Here is a 16345-nt window from a genome sequence, read left to right on the forward strand (position 1 = left end):
TTGATTGAATCATTTTAAAGTCACTTTTTAAGCTTTTTTTGTGAAAACCACTATTTTCAATTTTTCCTCAAAACCAGTGATATGATTATTGTGATATTTGGCATGGGTATTGGTATAGTTGAAATGCCGTCAGAAATGTTCAAAATTCGGTGATACATGCCTTGTATTATTTTTAAACAATATTTTTATCGATTTTTATTTTATTGTACTTGTATTTACTTGATTTTGACTCGCTTTCGCTAAAGCTACCGTCTGCGCATGCGCACAACTGTAGGACAAAATCTGAGTTGAAGAATCGAAACGTACGCCATCTTGTTTCTTGCTCTGTATTTTTAGCTCATATTTGGTTTTATATATAAATACCAAAAAGAGCTTATATGATGAGTCTGAGTGGCGTCTGTGTCTGTATATTTGTGGGTATGTGCGGATGTATGTCCGTCACACGCAAAGGCTCCCATAGCGCCAAAGCTACCGTCTCAGTATTTGGTGTACAGGTAGATGTAGGGGTTGAGATGTGAATTTGTTCAAATGAACACGTCAGTGTCAAAAATGTGCAAATGAGGTAAGAAAAAGCGAAATTCTGAAACAGGCTTACTCCACTGATTTGAGTCATTTCCTGTCATTGTTTATGAACTGTTACATATTAACAGACCTGCTCAAACCATAGACAGTAGAGGGGAGGAAGACCGTCAGTAGAGGGGAGGAAGACCGTCTATGGTCAAACTAAGGGGGGCTAGCTGCCTTTCTGCTATGCATGTTGCTAAAGTTGACCTCCAGTACCTAAAGTTTCGGACCTTAATTACTTTTGTCATTCTTGTTTTTCTGGTTTAAATATTTCTTGTTGTTTTTCTGGTTGTACTGTGCAGAAATCATTGTCATAACATCAACGTAGAATTTTCCTGCACTGAACAGATAGAACAACATTTATTGTTGATCTTTGAGAGCGAGGGAACGCTCTCTCCTTCTTTGTCCGTGTCATAACTAGCGTCGTTTATGTTGATGTACTGTCCTTTCGACACAGCGATAACTTTTAGTTTTCTGTTGCTTATTTTGGGTAATTTCGTCAGTTGTGCGTTGATTTTGACATCATTGTTGACTTCGCTAAAAACAGTGTGCTTATGTGCTGACCGATTTACTAAGGAAGTACGCGTACTTCAGAATCACGGCAAAATCCGACATGGCAATTTGGCGTGATCATCAGATCATACATGATCCGAGATTGCACTTTAGCATGGTCACGATAACTAATGTTGTTTGTTTCACTGTTGTTACATATATTTCCACTAAAAGACCATCAGAATTTCCTCGTGGCTACTTGAAATCGTGCACTGTCAACATCACAATGCTTGAATGTAGTAGACTCTTACTATGAATTACATCGACTGTCTGCATATTGCATATGTGTGCAAGCACTCCGTATCATATCAAAAAATGTAGTTATTGCGACGTTTGAGCTGCCAGAAGCCAGAATTTACAGTTTACGAGAAAGTTATCTTACATGTAAAAACTCAGTTCTACTGTGAACAAAGTGCAAGCTATGTTGTATGGATATTTTGTATCTATCACTGCATCAGAAAATCAAAAGGAAACAACCAGACAGAGAAAAGTGTGGTCAGGATGATACTGTCCAATTTTAATATTTGTCTCTTGGCACACACCAGATACTCATGACTGTAAAACAACATTTCAATATCATTGTATATTCAGTTTTTAGCTACTATAGACTATAGTCTATAGAAGCTATTGGGATGGGTATCCGTCCGCCTCCGTCGTCAGTCTGTATGTATGTATGTATGTATGTATGTATGTATGTATGTATGTATGTTCGTTTGTGAGGCGTCTGTCCACTCAAATATCTTGAGAACCGCAGTACTTACTGATTTGATATTTATTGTGTAGGTGAAAATATGATTTTGAGAAACTACTTTTTTTAATTTTTTGATATTGTTGAAAATAGGCAAATTAATGCCAAAAAAGGTGTTTTTTGTAAAAAATCTTCTTCTTCATAACCGCTGGTCAGACAGCTTTGTTATTTGGTATACACGTCCCTAGGGATAACCCAACTTAGATTGTTCAAATTGTGATGAAATATGCAAATGTGTATTTTTAAGGAATTTTTTTGTCATTTTTGGTCAAAATTTGACTTACATTGTATGTAATTCTTGTACTGTATAAACCCTATCAATTCACCCAGAAAAAAATAATTAATATGACTTTAAATAATTGAATTAACTAGGAAATCATCAAAGCCAAAATAATTTTAGTGTGGAATTATCAGAAAGTTAAACTTTTTTTGACAGTTCATAGTGAAATGCTTACCATCTTGGAGGATTAAAACATGTATAGGCAACTTTCCTGAATCCCAACTTTGATATATTCTGAACCACCATTTATGTTATCTAAAAGAAATTGCTCATAATAGTTTGTCATGATAGGGTGGTCAAATAAATAGAGATAGAGAAAGTTCTAATTTCCATTTATGGTTGACTTGGTAAGGATAAAATAAAATTACTTTTTGAGGAAAAAATAGAGTGGTCAATTAAAAGAGTGGTCAAAGTGATAGGGTTTTTATGGTAAAGCTGGGCTGTAAGATTCCTCATGTGCTAATTATAGCAATTATACAGTCTGTGTAAACAGTGCAATGAAAGTGTAATGTGATTCCTTATAATGCTTTTGATGACCTTGAACTTCTTAAGTTTCAAACATTTGTCTCTTCAGTGTGCTTTCTCTGAGTAAGTACAGTCTCAACTTATTCAACAGAACTTACTTACAATGTTCTCTGAGTAAGTACAGTCTCAACTTATTCAACAGAACTTACTTACAATGTTAATTTGAAAGTTAAAATGTGCTTGGTTAATAAGATGAAAATACTGATATTAAAAGATAACCAGCTCAAGATTCTTTATAACCTGACAGATATGCTGTTTTTTATGACGTAAATCTTGATTTAAGCAAGTCTTGTTTACTTTAATTAGAATGTAATTAACTCTCATTTATTTGCTATTATAGACTAATATAGTCTGATGAAATATGCAAATCTGTATTTTTACGGAATTTTTTTCCATTTTTGGTCAGGCCATCCTGAAATGAGCTATCAAAGATATCCACCTTCTTCATCAATACATGTGTCACAAAAGGTTATTCTCTACATAACACAGCAGAGCTCTGTCAACTGTTGAGTCGCTTGTTTTTTCAAAACCGCTGGTCAGACAGCTTTAATATTTGGTTTTAATACATGTCCCTAGGATGACCTTAGTGAGATAATTTCATACAGTCAGGAAATACTTAATTTTGTATCCATGTCTATAGTAGCTTCAGGGACTTTGGCCCTATGTTTATATTTAGTTTGCTTTTCACCATATTGTATGTCCTTCCCTGCACTACGTAATTCAAAATTAAATATTGTTTTTGCTTGTACATATACTTGAGGGGTAAGCTTATTCAGTCTCATACATTAAAGATGCACTGTTGACCTACAGTGTCCAAACTTTTTTTCATTGTATTGTAGATAGGTGTACATTCCAAACACTTTAAGTACAAGTGTGGTGAGTGTAACTAACAAGCAAATGTTTTTTAGTCAATGGCCCAAATTTATTTTTATTTGATGGACAATAAATACATGTGTAATCAATGCCAACAATCCAGTTTAAGTTATTTGGTTTAGATTAGCCATGGTCCATTATATTACAATAGTTTGTGGCTAAATTTTCTCCCCTTCTGTATAAGGTCACTGTTTCCTGTTATGGATATTGTTGATCCTTATTGCATCCCATCTCTCATTCTTAATTCACTTTCACACATATACTAAGGCTGTTGATACTTAGATTCCACACTTGAACTTATTCTGGAGCAGTAACTAACCAGAACAAATAACTTTCATAATTATGTCCAAACAATTTGACTTTTTGCCAAATTTCACATTTATGGCTAATAATAAACAGTAAGGAGGTACAAAGGACGTCGGTGCCCCTGGGCCCCATGTTATTTAGTAGACGAATGAGTCGATCCTAAAGTAGTGATCTCATTATTACCAGATGGACATTTGGAGCGTCTTTGCTTGAGTACGATTGTGATCGTTCAAGGCTCCAGAGTAAGGGCGAGAGTAGCTCTGTATGGCCGGGGCCGTATAACGCCGGTTAACACACAGCCCTGCCATGCAGAGCAAGGGCGAGAGCACAGTTGCATCAGACGAGAGTGCGGCGCGGCGCAAGTGTAAGTGATCCAATCGCTGTTAGCAGTGCGGGCCTACGGTCAAATTTGCGACGAGATATATCGCGCGCTAAAGGACATTCTTTTCACTCTGAGGGTGGACACGGCGGGAGAGATGTCAAACATGAAGTTCGATCGTGGATTGTAACATTCTTGTGTTTAGCTGATAGAAATACAGCTGTATTTCGATCAGCTAAACACAAGAATATTGCATTCCACGATCTAGCTGTGGAAACGCAGCTATCTGTTGGCGGGGTAGACCAGCGTGCGTTGCTATGCGGGTCATCAAATGCAATGGTCAACCCCATGGCGGTGTTGACCTTTTGATGACCAGCATAATGACACATGCTACACGCCAACATATAGCTGCGTTTATACATGATCAAACTTTATGTTTGACGTCTCTCCGTGTCCACCCTCGTCTGACATTGTTTACTGCGGAAATACGACATATCGACAAATATCTCGTCGCAAATTTGACCGTAGACCTGCACTGCTAGCAGTGATGGGATCACTTACACTTGCGCCGCACTCTCGTCGGGTGCAACTGTGCTCACGCACTTACTCAGGACAGGAGTAAAGAACGATCACCAATCGTACTCACGCAAAGACGCTCCAACTGCCCATCTGATAATGAGATCACTACTTTAGGATCGACTCATTCGTCTATGAATTTCTGCAAGAGATTTCCAAGTCCAAACTCCCATAAAATCCGTTCCATCCATTGAGATTTGAGCGATGTACCCCGCAAGAACTTATGCGTCGGGCAAAGCGAATGAAAGTTTGCACGCTCAAAGAAAGTGTCCGAAGGCGTGCGCCCTCTATATAATCATATAATGACTTTAAACATAATAATAAAGACGTTACACATAATAATAATGGCGTGCGCACATAATATATTGACGCTACTAAATAATATATTGACATTACCTTATAATATAATGGCCTTTTCAATTCATATAATGCTGTGATCTAACAATATATAAGCACTACTTAATCATGTACTGTTATTGACTCGAAATATAACGGCATTGCCTATTCACATGTGGATGTCACCTAATTATATATTTACAGAACCTTATGATATATTGACAAAACTAATAATATAAAGGCGTCACCTATCACACGACCTAATCATATATTGATGTCACCTAATTATATAATAACAACACCTTATGATATATTGATACCACCTTATAATATAAAGGCGTCACCTAATCATATATTGACACGACCTAATCATATAAAGGCATTACTAAATCATATATTGATGTCACCTAATTATAAATAACAGCACCTTATGATATATTGATACCACCTTATAATATAAAGGTGTCACCTAATCATATATTGATACGACCTAATCATATTTAGGTATTACTAAATCATATATAGATGTCAACTTATTATATACTAACAGCACCTTATGATATATTGATACCACCTAATAATCTAAAGGCGTCACCTAATCATATATTGATACGACATATAATCATATAAAGGCATTACTAAATCATATATAGATGTCAACTTATTATATAATAACAGCACCTTATGATATATTGATACCACCTTATAATATAAAGGCGTCACCTAATCATATATTGACACGACCTAATCATATAAAGGCATACTAAATCATATATTGATGTCACCTAATTATAAAATGACAGCACCTTATGATATATTGATACCACCTTATAATATAAAGGCGCCACCTAATCATCTATTGATACGACCTAATCATATAAAGGCATTACTAAATCATATATTGATGTCACCTAATTATATAATAACAGCACCTTATGATATATTGATACCACCTTTAATTATAAAGGCGCCACCTAATCATATATTGATACGACCTAATCATATAAAGGCATTACTAAATCATATATAGATGTCAACTTATTATACAATAACAAAACCTTATGATATATTGATACCACCTTATAATATAAAGGTGCCACCTAATCATATATTGATACGACCTTATCATAGAAAGGCATTACTTAATCATATATAGATGTCAACTTATTATATAATAACAGCACCTTATGATATATTGATACCACCTAATAATCTAAAGGCGTCACCTAATCATATATTGATACGACATATAATCATATAAAGGCATTACTAAATCATATATAGATGTCAACTTATTATATAATAACTGCACCTTATGATATATTGATACCACCTTATAATATAAAGGCGTCACCTAATCATATATTGACATTACCTAATCATATAAAGGCATTACTAAATCATATATTGATGTCACCTAATTATAAAATAACAGCACCTTATGATATATTGATACCACCTTATAATATAAAGGCGCCACCTAACATCTATTGATACGACCTAATCATATTTAGGCATTACTAAATCATATATAGATGTCAACTTATTATATAATAACAAAACCTTATGATATATTGATACCATCTTATAATATAAAGGCGTCACCTAATCATATATTGATATGACCTTATCATATAAAGGCATTACTAAATCATATATTGATGTCAACTTATTATATAATAACAGCACTTTATGAAATATTGATACCACCTTATAATATAAAGGCGTCACCTAATCATAGCGGTATGTTGACATGACCTAATCATATAAAGGCATTACTAAATCATATATTGATGTCACCTAATTATATAATAACAACACCTTATGATATATAGATACCACCTTATAATATAAAGGCGTCACCTAATCATATATTGACACGACCTAATCATATAAAGGCATTACTAAATCATATTTTGATGTCATTTCATCAAATACAGCAAATAAACCTCAGAAGGCAGCAACGGCGTTCCATACAAGTGCATTCAGGACCAGCAACTTGTGGACTGTGTCATTACAAGTATTTTATCCATTTTATCCATTGAACTCGACTGTGTCACGGCATTCTTATTTCACAATAAAATTCAGTAAATAGTGGTCCAAACACAGCACCAATCATATTTTTATCATTAAATTTTCAATGTACAAACTCTTAATATTGTCATCAAATGCATCATCAGGAGAAATACAGGTCAAAACATAGTGCAATGATATTTCAACTCCAAATATCCTATAATGCAATGTACTTAATTGATCCCTAAATTATACTGCACAAAGCATATTAAATGACCTGAAGCCATTTCCTTGACCATCACACACTTCTTTTGTTTTGCAGGCTGAAGCTGTCTATGATAGAATTACATGTACATGTGTATATGAAGAAGTTACAACAGACTCACTACAAATTCCAAAGGAGATGCAGAATTCATTTCAAATGTTGCTCAATGAGACTAATGTTCAATACAATTTCAATGATGATGTGGTGATTATTAAGGGAAACTTGGCAAAATTTGAAGTCATTAACAACAAACTGATGTCAATGATGCAAGACCAAATAGATGCAAATGTGTCTAATGTAAGTCAGAATTTTGTACCTTATGAGAGGTGCATTAATTATGAATTTATAGTCTTATAATAAGTGGAACTGCTTCTCTTGCTCCACACTCAAAAGTGAGAAGCAGATTGGATTCTTTCAGAGTAGATATTACAGGGTTAAATTTAGGGTTAAATTTCTGCTTGTCCAAGTTCACGGTTTAGAGTAAATCCCCATAGGTCTAATGACTAAAATTTATGGCTAGACTGGGTCTAGTTCCACAACAATGAACCAGTGTTGGAAACTGGCCAAAATATTTGCCAGACATCAGGACTGGTAACTTTCAAAACTTGCCTGTCCTGCAAGAAAGTTGTCTGTCCTGAATTTTTGACAAATCCATTCATTTAAAAAACACAAAACCATTATGTACTTCAAACTGTAAACAACTTTATTTTCAACATGAGTATTAACTATGATCTTACAAACAAACTGTTCTGAATTGATTCCACTATTTGAAATGAATTCTAGTCCGGACTTGAATACAAAATTTCTACAATAACAATGCTGATAACACTCTGATTAATTAATTAGTTAATTCAAACACACTTTGCCCATATCGCTCACACAGTTAAAAGGTTTCACGATAGCGGTTTTAACAAACGGGAAACATTTTTTTATTTGTCTCCATTTTATGCCACTTTATCGTATAAAACCAAGATGCAATCTGTCATCGAATTGGTAATACAATCAGCCAAACTGAAAAGATTGCTGAGCAATACAGAAAACATCATCTGGCAAAGAAAATCAAAAACTGAGAGAGCTGCCATATAAGTAATCAAAGTTGGCGGCATGAATTAAATAAACCAATACTCTCCTCAGACCAAACCGATTTCAAAGGCCGTTTACAGCAAATATTGTTAACGAAACCATGAAACCTGGGAATGGCTAAACACAGAGAAACAAGATTTATTTCTCGAAGCAGCCCTTCACAACATGCTTTTCAAACACCGGAAAGCAGGCACCAATATCGACCCGAAATATATTACAAAGTCCACGAAAAACTGACACAAAACTAAAAGTTTGTATAACAGATTAGTACAACATTTACTGTTAACATAACGAGCACTAGCAACGCTCATAATATGCCCTAAAACAAAAATCCTTATAAGCGTCCTGAAACTCCGGTTGATGCTGGGTCATGTTAAATATAATATGACACCACACACCGGATCACTCACTATAGAGTCAGTCAATAGTGGCTAACTCTCTCAATAACGAATCTGGCTTCTTCTCCTGGAGGACGAAGATGACTTCATCACACAACCAAACGGATGGGATACAAAACGAGAGCGACTGATGAAGGAACCCCATTTTTGGTTCCGAAACACCGTTAAGACGAATCACCCAATCAACAAACCGGTTTACCGGGGACCCAAATCACATGACTAGGGTCAAGGCACTATCGATTCACCGGTGTCTCGCCATGTATTCCACACAAAATAAATGCAATGATCCTTTTATTCACCATATCGTAATACTAAACAATCTTGGTAGAGCCGAAGTGTGGAGTTGCCCTCATTTTCCTTTATATCCTTTATATCTTTATATCTTTCCTTTATATCTTTATATTTATAGCACTGGCTGATATCGCGCAAATCTCGCTTAGTGTGAGATTTACTAGTATGAGCGACTTCCTGTTTACCCGTGTTTACATGTCTCGCTTGCATTGCATTTCGGCGTCACACAGTTGCACAGTTTCAGTAGCATAAGCGCGTCGAAGTCCGACATATTGGTATACTACATTTCGTTTAAAACAACATCTAGAAGCAGCTGATCATGATCGATGAGATTACTGGGTATGCCGTATGGGCTACTATCGAGAGCCCGACACACGGACGTGGAAGTACAATTTTCCTCCCGTCCGACTGAAAAGTTACCCGTCTCGGACGGGAGGACGGGCGTAGTTTCCAACGCTGAATGATTGAATAATTTTATAACCTTTTTCGTGCACTCTGTTTCAATCTAAAACTGCAAGCCGGTACAAAATTTATCATAAACTCAGCCATTAACTAAAACTCCTGCATGCTCCATATGTATTATAACACTGATAACCTTATTACCATAACAATCCAGGGGGTAGGGGGCCACTTTTTCAAATAGATTAACCCTTTTCCTGCCAAGTCCATATTTCACCACTAGGTCAAGATGGTTAAAATTAATGAACACAAACATATTCCATATGGTGTATTTTAACATAATACTGTACATTTGAAAGCTGTTGAAAAGATAAATACTGTAACTTGTTTTTTGGTCTAAAGATGCTATAACAGACCAAGCCAAGTGGTGAAAATATGACATGTTTTGGCTCAATACCGCTTTTTACTGACTTGGCTGATGGGGAAGTGATACTGTCTGGCAGAAGGGTTAAAATTACTTGTTTTTAGCTACTATAGACTATAGTCTATAGAAGCTATTGGGATGGGTATCCGTCCGGCGTCCGGCGTCAGTCTGTATGTATGTATGTATTTCCATTTGTGAGGCGTCCGTCCACTCAAATATCTTGAGAACCGCAGTACTTACTGATTTGATATTTGTTTTGTAGATGAGAAATATGGTTTTGAGAAACTTTTTTTTTTTTTTGATATTGTTGAAAATAGGCAAATTAATGCCAAAAAAGGCGTTTTTGGTAAAAATCTTCTTCATAACTGCTGGTCTGACAGCTTTGTTATTTGGTATACAGGTCCCTAGGGATAACCCAACTTAGATTTGTTCAAATTGTGATGAAATATGCAAATCTGTATTTTTAAGGAATTTTTTTGTCTTTTTGGTCAAAATTTGACTTACATTGTATGTAATTCTTGTACTGTATAAACCGTATCAATTCACCCAGAAAAAAATAATAACATTTTAAATGATTGAATTAATTAGGAATCATCAAAGCCAAAATAATTTTAGTGTAGAATTATTAGAAAGTTCAACTTTTTTGACAGTTCATAGTGAAATGCTTACCATCTTGGAGGATTAAAACATGTAAAGGCAACTTTCCTGAATCCCAACTTTGACATATTCTGAACCGTCATATATTTTGCTCTGTATGTTATCTAAAAGAAATAGTTATAGTAATAGTTATAATAATAATAGTTTGTCATGATAGGGTGGTCAAATAAATAGAGATAGAGAAAGTTCTAATTTCCATTTATGGTTGACTTGGTAAGGATAAAATAAAATTACTTTTTGAGGAAAAAAATAGAGTGGTCAATAAAAGAGTGGTAAAAGTGATGGGGTTTTTATGGTAAAGCTGGGCTGTAAGATTCCTCGTGTTATTTATAGCAATTATGCAATCTGTGTAGACGATGCAATGAAAGTGTTACATGATTCCTTATAATGTTTTGATGACCTTGAAACTTCTTAAAGGGGAAATTTACCCAGACTTTCTTAGGTAATCAGGTCGTTATTTAGTGAAAAATAAACAAAATAGCGTTGGTTTCAGTCACTTTCACTTGCGCGTATTAGCGCAGTGGCCACAAACTGAACGCACGGAAACCGGAAGTGACGTATCAAACTTGCTAGTCACAGCGGGTTCAAAGCGAGGTCACTTATAACCAAGCTCTTCTACGCCAAGTGGAGTACGCGTACGCGGTACGCAAACCTCAGCGCTCGACTGAAAATCATAATGGCGAAGATAATCGGTAATAACTTCAAACCTGAACGAGCAATCGATGATCCAAGACTGACATCGTCAGAAAGTTACAGCGACTTGAGTTCGGGGAAGTGAATATTCTAGCTCCGATGACGAAGTTCAAATTACTCTCGGCGATCAATCATGCCTGTCATTGTCAACCCAATCGCTGTGAAATCATGCCGACACCGAAGTAATGCCAATGCTCTAAAGACATCGACATGAATTCTAAAAGTGCAAGCATTTTTAATGTGTTACAGAACACCCTGATGTAGCCATGATTAGTCTAGAACCGGCAGTCCTGTCTACAGCGTTCCGTTTCTAGTGCCTGAGCGTACGTACAGTCCCCCTATGTACAAGCAAAGCACTTGGGCCTGGATATGCCCCGGGCAGTTTTCTTTTAGGCTTGTAGTTCAGTAGTTGGACTTGCAACTTTCGCTAAAAGCAGCCCTTCTCAAAGTGGTATTCGCAGAAAACTTTATTTCTGCTCGACTTAAACATCGACACCGAGTGCTTGGCCCCTATATTCTGTAGCCATTCTATACACTGTAGGCTAAGTGGAAAAGCTTACAGTTGCATACGTCGACTGCTTCATTGACCAAGTTTACGACGTCACTTCCGGTATTTTAGTACACCGCTGTTTGTTAGCCAGTGAGTGAAAGTGAATAAAATCGACTGAAAGCCCCTTTCAATGACCATATAGGTTTATATTCCAAAATTAATTTTCAGGGTAAATTTCCCCTTTAAGTTTCAAACATTTGTCTCTTCTGTGTGCTTTCTTTGATTACCTACAGGCTCAACTTATTCACAGAACTTATTTGCAATATTAATTTGAAAGTTAAAATGTGCTTGGTTAATAGGATGAAAATACTGATAAGATTAAACCGCTGAAGATTCCTTATAACCTAACAGATATGCTGTTTTTTATGATGTAAATCTTGATAAGCAAGTCTTGTTTACTTTAATTAGAATGTAATTAACTCTCATTTATTAGCTACTATTGACTAATATAGTCTATAGAAGCTATTGGGATAGGTATCCGTCCGGCGTCCACCGTCAGTCTGTATGTATGCGTATGTATGTATGTATGTCCGTTTGTGAGGCGTCCGTCCACTCAAATATCTTGAGAACCGCAGTACTTACTGATTTGATATTTGTTGTGTAGATAAAATATATAATTTTGAGAGACTATTTCCATTGATTTTTAGGCTCCCATAGCCATATGTATATATGGCAATGGAAGCTATTCTTATAGGCTAGGGAAATGTCTGTATGTCTGTATGTCTGTATGTCTGTATGTCTGTCCGTCAACATCAAAAACTCCAAAACCGCTGCACATTTCATCTTGATATTTGGTGTGTACATGGATGATGGGCTGTAGATGAGATTTTGTTCAAATGAAGTTGTCATTGCCAAAAATATGCAAATTAGTGCCAAAAAAGGCGTTTTTGGTAAAAAATCTTCTTCTTCATAACCGCTGGTCAGACAGCTTTGATATTTGGTATACAGGTCCCTAGGGATAACCCAAGTTGGATTTGTTCAAATTGTGATGAAATATGCAAATCTGTATTTTTAAGGAATTTTTTTGTCATTTTTGGTCAAAAATTTATTTCATCAAAACCGCTTGTCTGACAGCTTTGATATTTGGTATACAGGTCCCTAGGGATAACCCAAGTTGGATTTGTTCAAATTGTAATGAAATAAGCAAATCTGTATTTTTAAGGAATTTTTTTGTCATTTTTGGTCAAAATTTATTTCATCAAAACCGCTTGTCTGACAGCTTTGATATTTGGTATACAGGTCCCTAGGGATAACCCAAGTTGGATTTGTTTAAATTGTGATGAAATATGCAAATCTGTATTTTTAAGGAATTTTTGTCATTTTTGGTCAAAATTTATTTCATCAAAACCGCTTGTCTGACAGCTTTGATATTTGGTATACAGGTCCCTAGGGATAACCAACTTGGATTTGTTCAAATTGTAATGAAATAAGCAAATCTGTATTTTTAAGGAATTTTTTTGTCATTTTTGGTCAAAAATTTATTTCATCAAAACCGCTTGTCTGACAGCTTTGATATTTGGTATACAGGTCCCTAGGGATAGCCCAATTTGGATTTGTTTCATATTGTGATGAAATAAGCAAATCTGTATTTTTAAGGAATTTTTGTGTCATTTTTGGTCAAAAATTTATTTCATCAAAACGCTCGTCTGACAGCTTTGATATTTGGTATACAGGTTCCTATAGATATAAACTAAATATGATATACAGAATATATGATGAAATCTGCAATTTTGTATTTTTGGTGCAATTTTTGCCATTTTGGTCAAAAAATGTGTTTCTCAAAAACTACTTGTCTGATGCCTTTGATATTTGGTATACAGGTTCCTGGGGGTTCTCTTAGTGTGATATAGTGAAATTTGATGAAATCTTCAATTTTTGTATTTTTGGGTCAGTTTTTGCCGTTTTTGGTCAAAATATTTGTTTCTCAAAAGTTACTCATGTGATAGCTTTGATATTTGGTATACATTTTTATACATAATTATGATGAAATCATCAATTTTGTATTTTTGCAGCTAATTTTGCCATTTTAGGTCAGGCCATCCTGAAATGAGCTATCAAAGATCTCAACCTTCTTCATCAATACATATGTCACAAAACGTTGCTCTCTACATAACACAGCAGAGCTCTGTCGACCATTGGGTCGCTTGTTAGCTCCCATAGCCATATGTATATATGTTCACAAGTTTACATTTTATTGAAAATCTCAATAGCCAATGAGCAGATTAGGTGAAAAATTAGCATGTAAGTACTTTGGGCTGACCTGAAATGATTGTGCACATCTTGGGTCAGTATCTTGGACTTGCTATTTTTCATGAATTTTTTTTGTAATTTTCTCCCATTTTTGGTCAAAAATCTTCTTCTCTGAAACCACAAGTCTGATTGATTTGAAAGTTGGTATGGAAGTGCATAGGAGTGACCTTTCCCAAATCTGGGCAAATCGTGGTGAAATTTGCATATTTGCATTTTTTGGCTATTTTTTTCATTTTTGATCAAAATTTTTTTTAACTCTGAAACCACACGTCCGATTGAGTTGAAACTTAGTGTAGAGGTTTTTACGGGTGACGTCAGTAAGATTTGATCAAATTCTGGTGAAATTTGCATAATTTTATTTTATTGGGGAATTGTTTCTATTTGTGATAAAAAAATCTTTAGCTTGATTTTAGCTTGTTTTGATAACTATATGGGAGCGACCAGTGACATTGTCACTATTTTTTGATATTGTTGAAAATAGGGAAATTAGCACCAAAAAAGGCGTTTTTTGGTAAAAAATCCTCTTCTTCATAACACTGGTCAGACAGCTTTGTTATTTGGTATACAGATCCCTAGGGATAACCCAACTTAGATTTTTAAAATTGTGATGAAATATGCAAATCTATATTTTTAAGGATTTTTTTCCCCATTTTTGGTCAGACCATCCTGAAATGAGCTATCAAAGATATCCACCTTCTTCATCAATACATGTGTCACAAAAGGTTATTCTCTACATAACACAGCAGAGCTCTGTCAACTGTTGGGTCGCTTGTTTTTTCAAAACCGCTGGTCAGACAGCTTTAATATTTGGTTTACAAGTCCCTAGGATTACCTTAGTGAGATAATTTCATACAGTCAGGAAATACTTAATTTTGTATCCATGTCTATAGTAGCTTCAGGGACTTTGGCCCTATGTTTCAATAATATCATAATAATTTGTAATTTAGTATTCCCTGTTGCTGTACAAGTAATGTTCAATACTTTTTATGGGGTATCGCTAGATAAATGAATAAATGCTGAACATGAATTTTTGAAAAAAAAATATTATATCATGTAAAAACTTCAATGATGAAAAGTAATGTTCCATCAAAGCATTTCATGTTAGCTGAACACCGAAGATAATCAAAAGCTCAATCTAGTCATACTTGTATTTTTTCCAAATTGGAAGCTCAATTTATAGCTTGTAAAATGTTGCAAACCTGTAAGCTCCTAAGATATCTCACCTGTACACTGTTTTTAAACACGATAACTTTGTGAGTAAAGGAAACCTATAACCCTGAATATTGAAACTAAAAATTAAAGTCAAATTTACATGACATGAGGATGAAGATATGCAATGGTACATATTAGTTTTGTATCTGAAATCTTTGATTATAATGTGAACTTTGAAATCTGTGCCCTTCTGAGTTCTACCTGTAGCACCTAATGAATATATCCCCCATAGTATAAAAATGGACATTTATACCATTTCAAAGTACACCTTAATATTTGTACTTGGAAACAGCATCGATGTTGTTCTTCCATATTGAAAGGTAAAATTCATATTCTCTTGTCCAACCTTTCTTAAATTGACAAAGTTCAAATGAATTTATTATCATTTGTCCTCTACAGAAATCTTGTATTATAGGTTTAGGATCTACCCAGAGATTTAAACTTGTCCTTTCAAATCTCATCTCAATGTTCTGAAAAATAGTAATTGGCAGATTTACACAAAATTTGGTCAGGTTTACTCCACATAGCACTTACCAATCAGCTATACCAGTACATTATGGATTATACCTCAATCTCTATTACAACAGTCCTGCTTAAAGTTGGGTTTATTGCTGAAATGTCATTGATGTGTATAAAGAACTGTTTATTCTTTATTTTACAGGAATTCATGGAATTGGTAGGCAACATAAGACTTGATCATCTGCCACTACCAATGAGTGCTGTGATAACCAGCCTTAATAGCAGCAGTTGCAAATGGGGAATGAAAAAGCACAAGGACAAAATGCTGTTGATGGTGAAAGGATATTTAAACCAACTTATTCAAGTCAATGATGATTTGGTAGCAATGTTAGCAAGATATCAAGTAGGTAGTGCTATTGCAGCCAATTTAAGTGATCACAGTGGTAATAAAAAAGTTGAATACCAAGGTAAGGCTACTCAGAGCAGCCTTGCAGATAGCGAAAGTAATCTGTCAGATTTACACCAAGGTAGATCTCAGAATGTGTCTAAAAATATTGGCAGTAGAGAGTCAC

The 16345-nt window shown here is 35.1% G+C and overlaps 1 protein-coding gene across 1 annotated transcript in view; it reads left to right on the forward strand.

The window, feature by feature from the left end:
- The window catches only part of LOC139128751 (tripartite motif-containing protein 2-like), a 49456-nt gene extending 42319 nt beyond the window's left edge, over positions 1–7137 (forward strand). The window contains exon 3 of the mRNA XM_070694480.1: positions 7020–7137. Coding sequence (XP_070550581.1) covers positions 7020–7124 — 105 coding nt within the window. The 3' untranslated portion in view covers positions 7125–7137. The remainder of the gene's footprint in view (positions 1–7019) is intronic.
- The last annotated feature ends 9208 nt before the right edge of the window (positions 7138–16345 follow it).

This window comes from Ptychodera flava, unplaced genomic scaffold (assembly GCF_041260155.1).
Source record: "Ptychodera flava strain L36383 unplaced genomic scaffold, AS_Pfla_20210202 Scaffold_67__1_contigs__length_642179_pilon, whole genome shotgun sequence".
NCBI lineage: Eukaryota > Metazoa > Hemichordata > Enteropneusta > Ptychoderidae > Ptychodera > Ptychodera flava.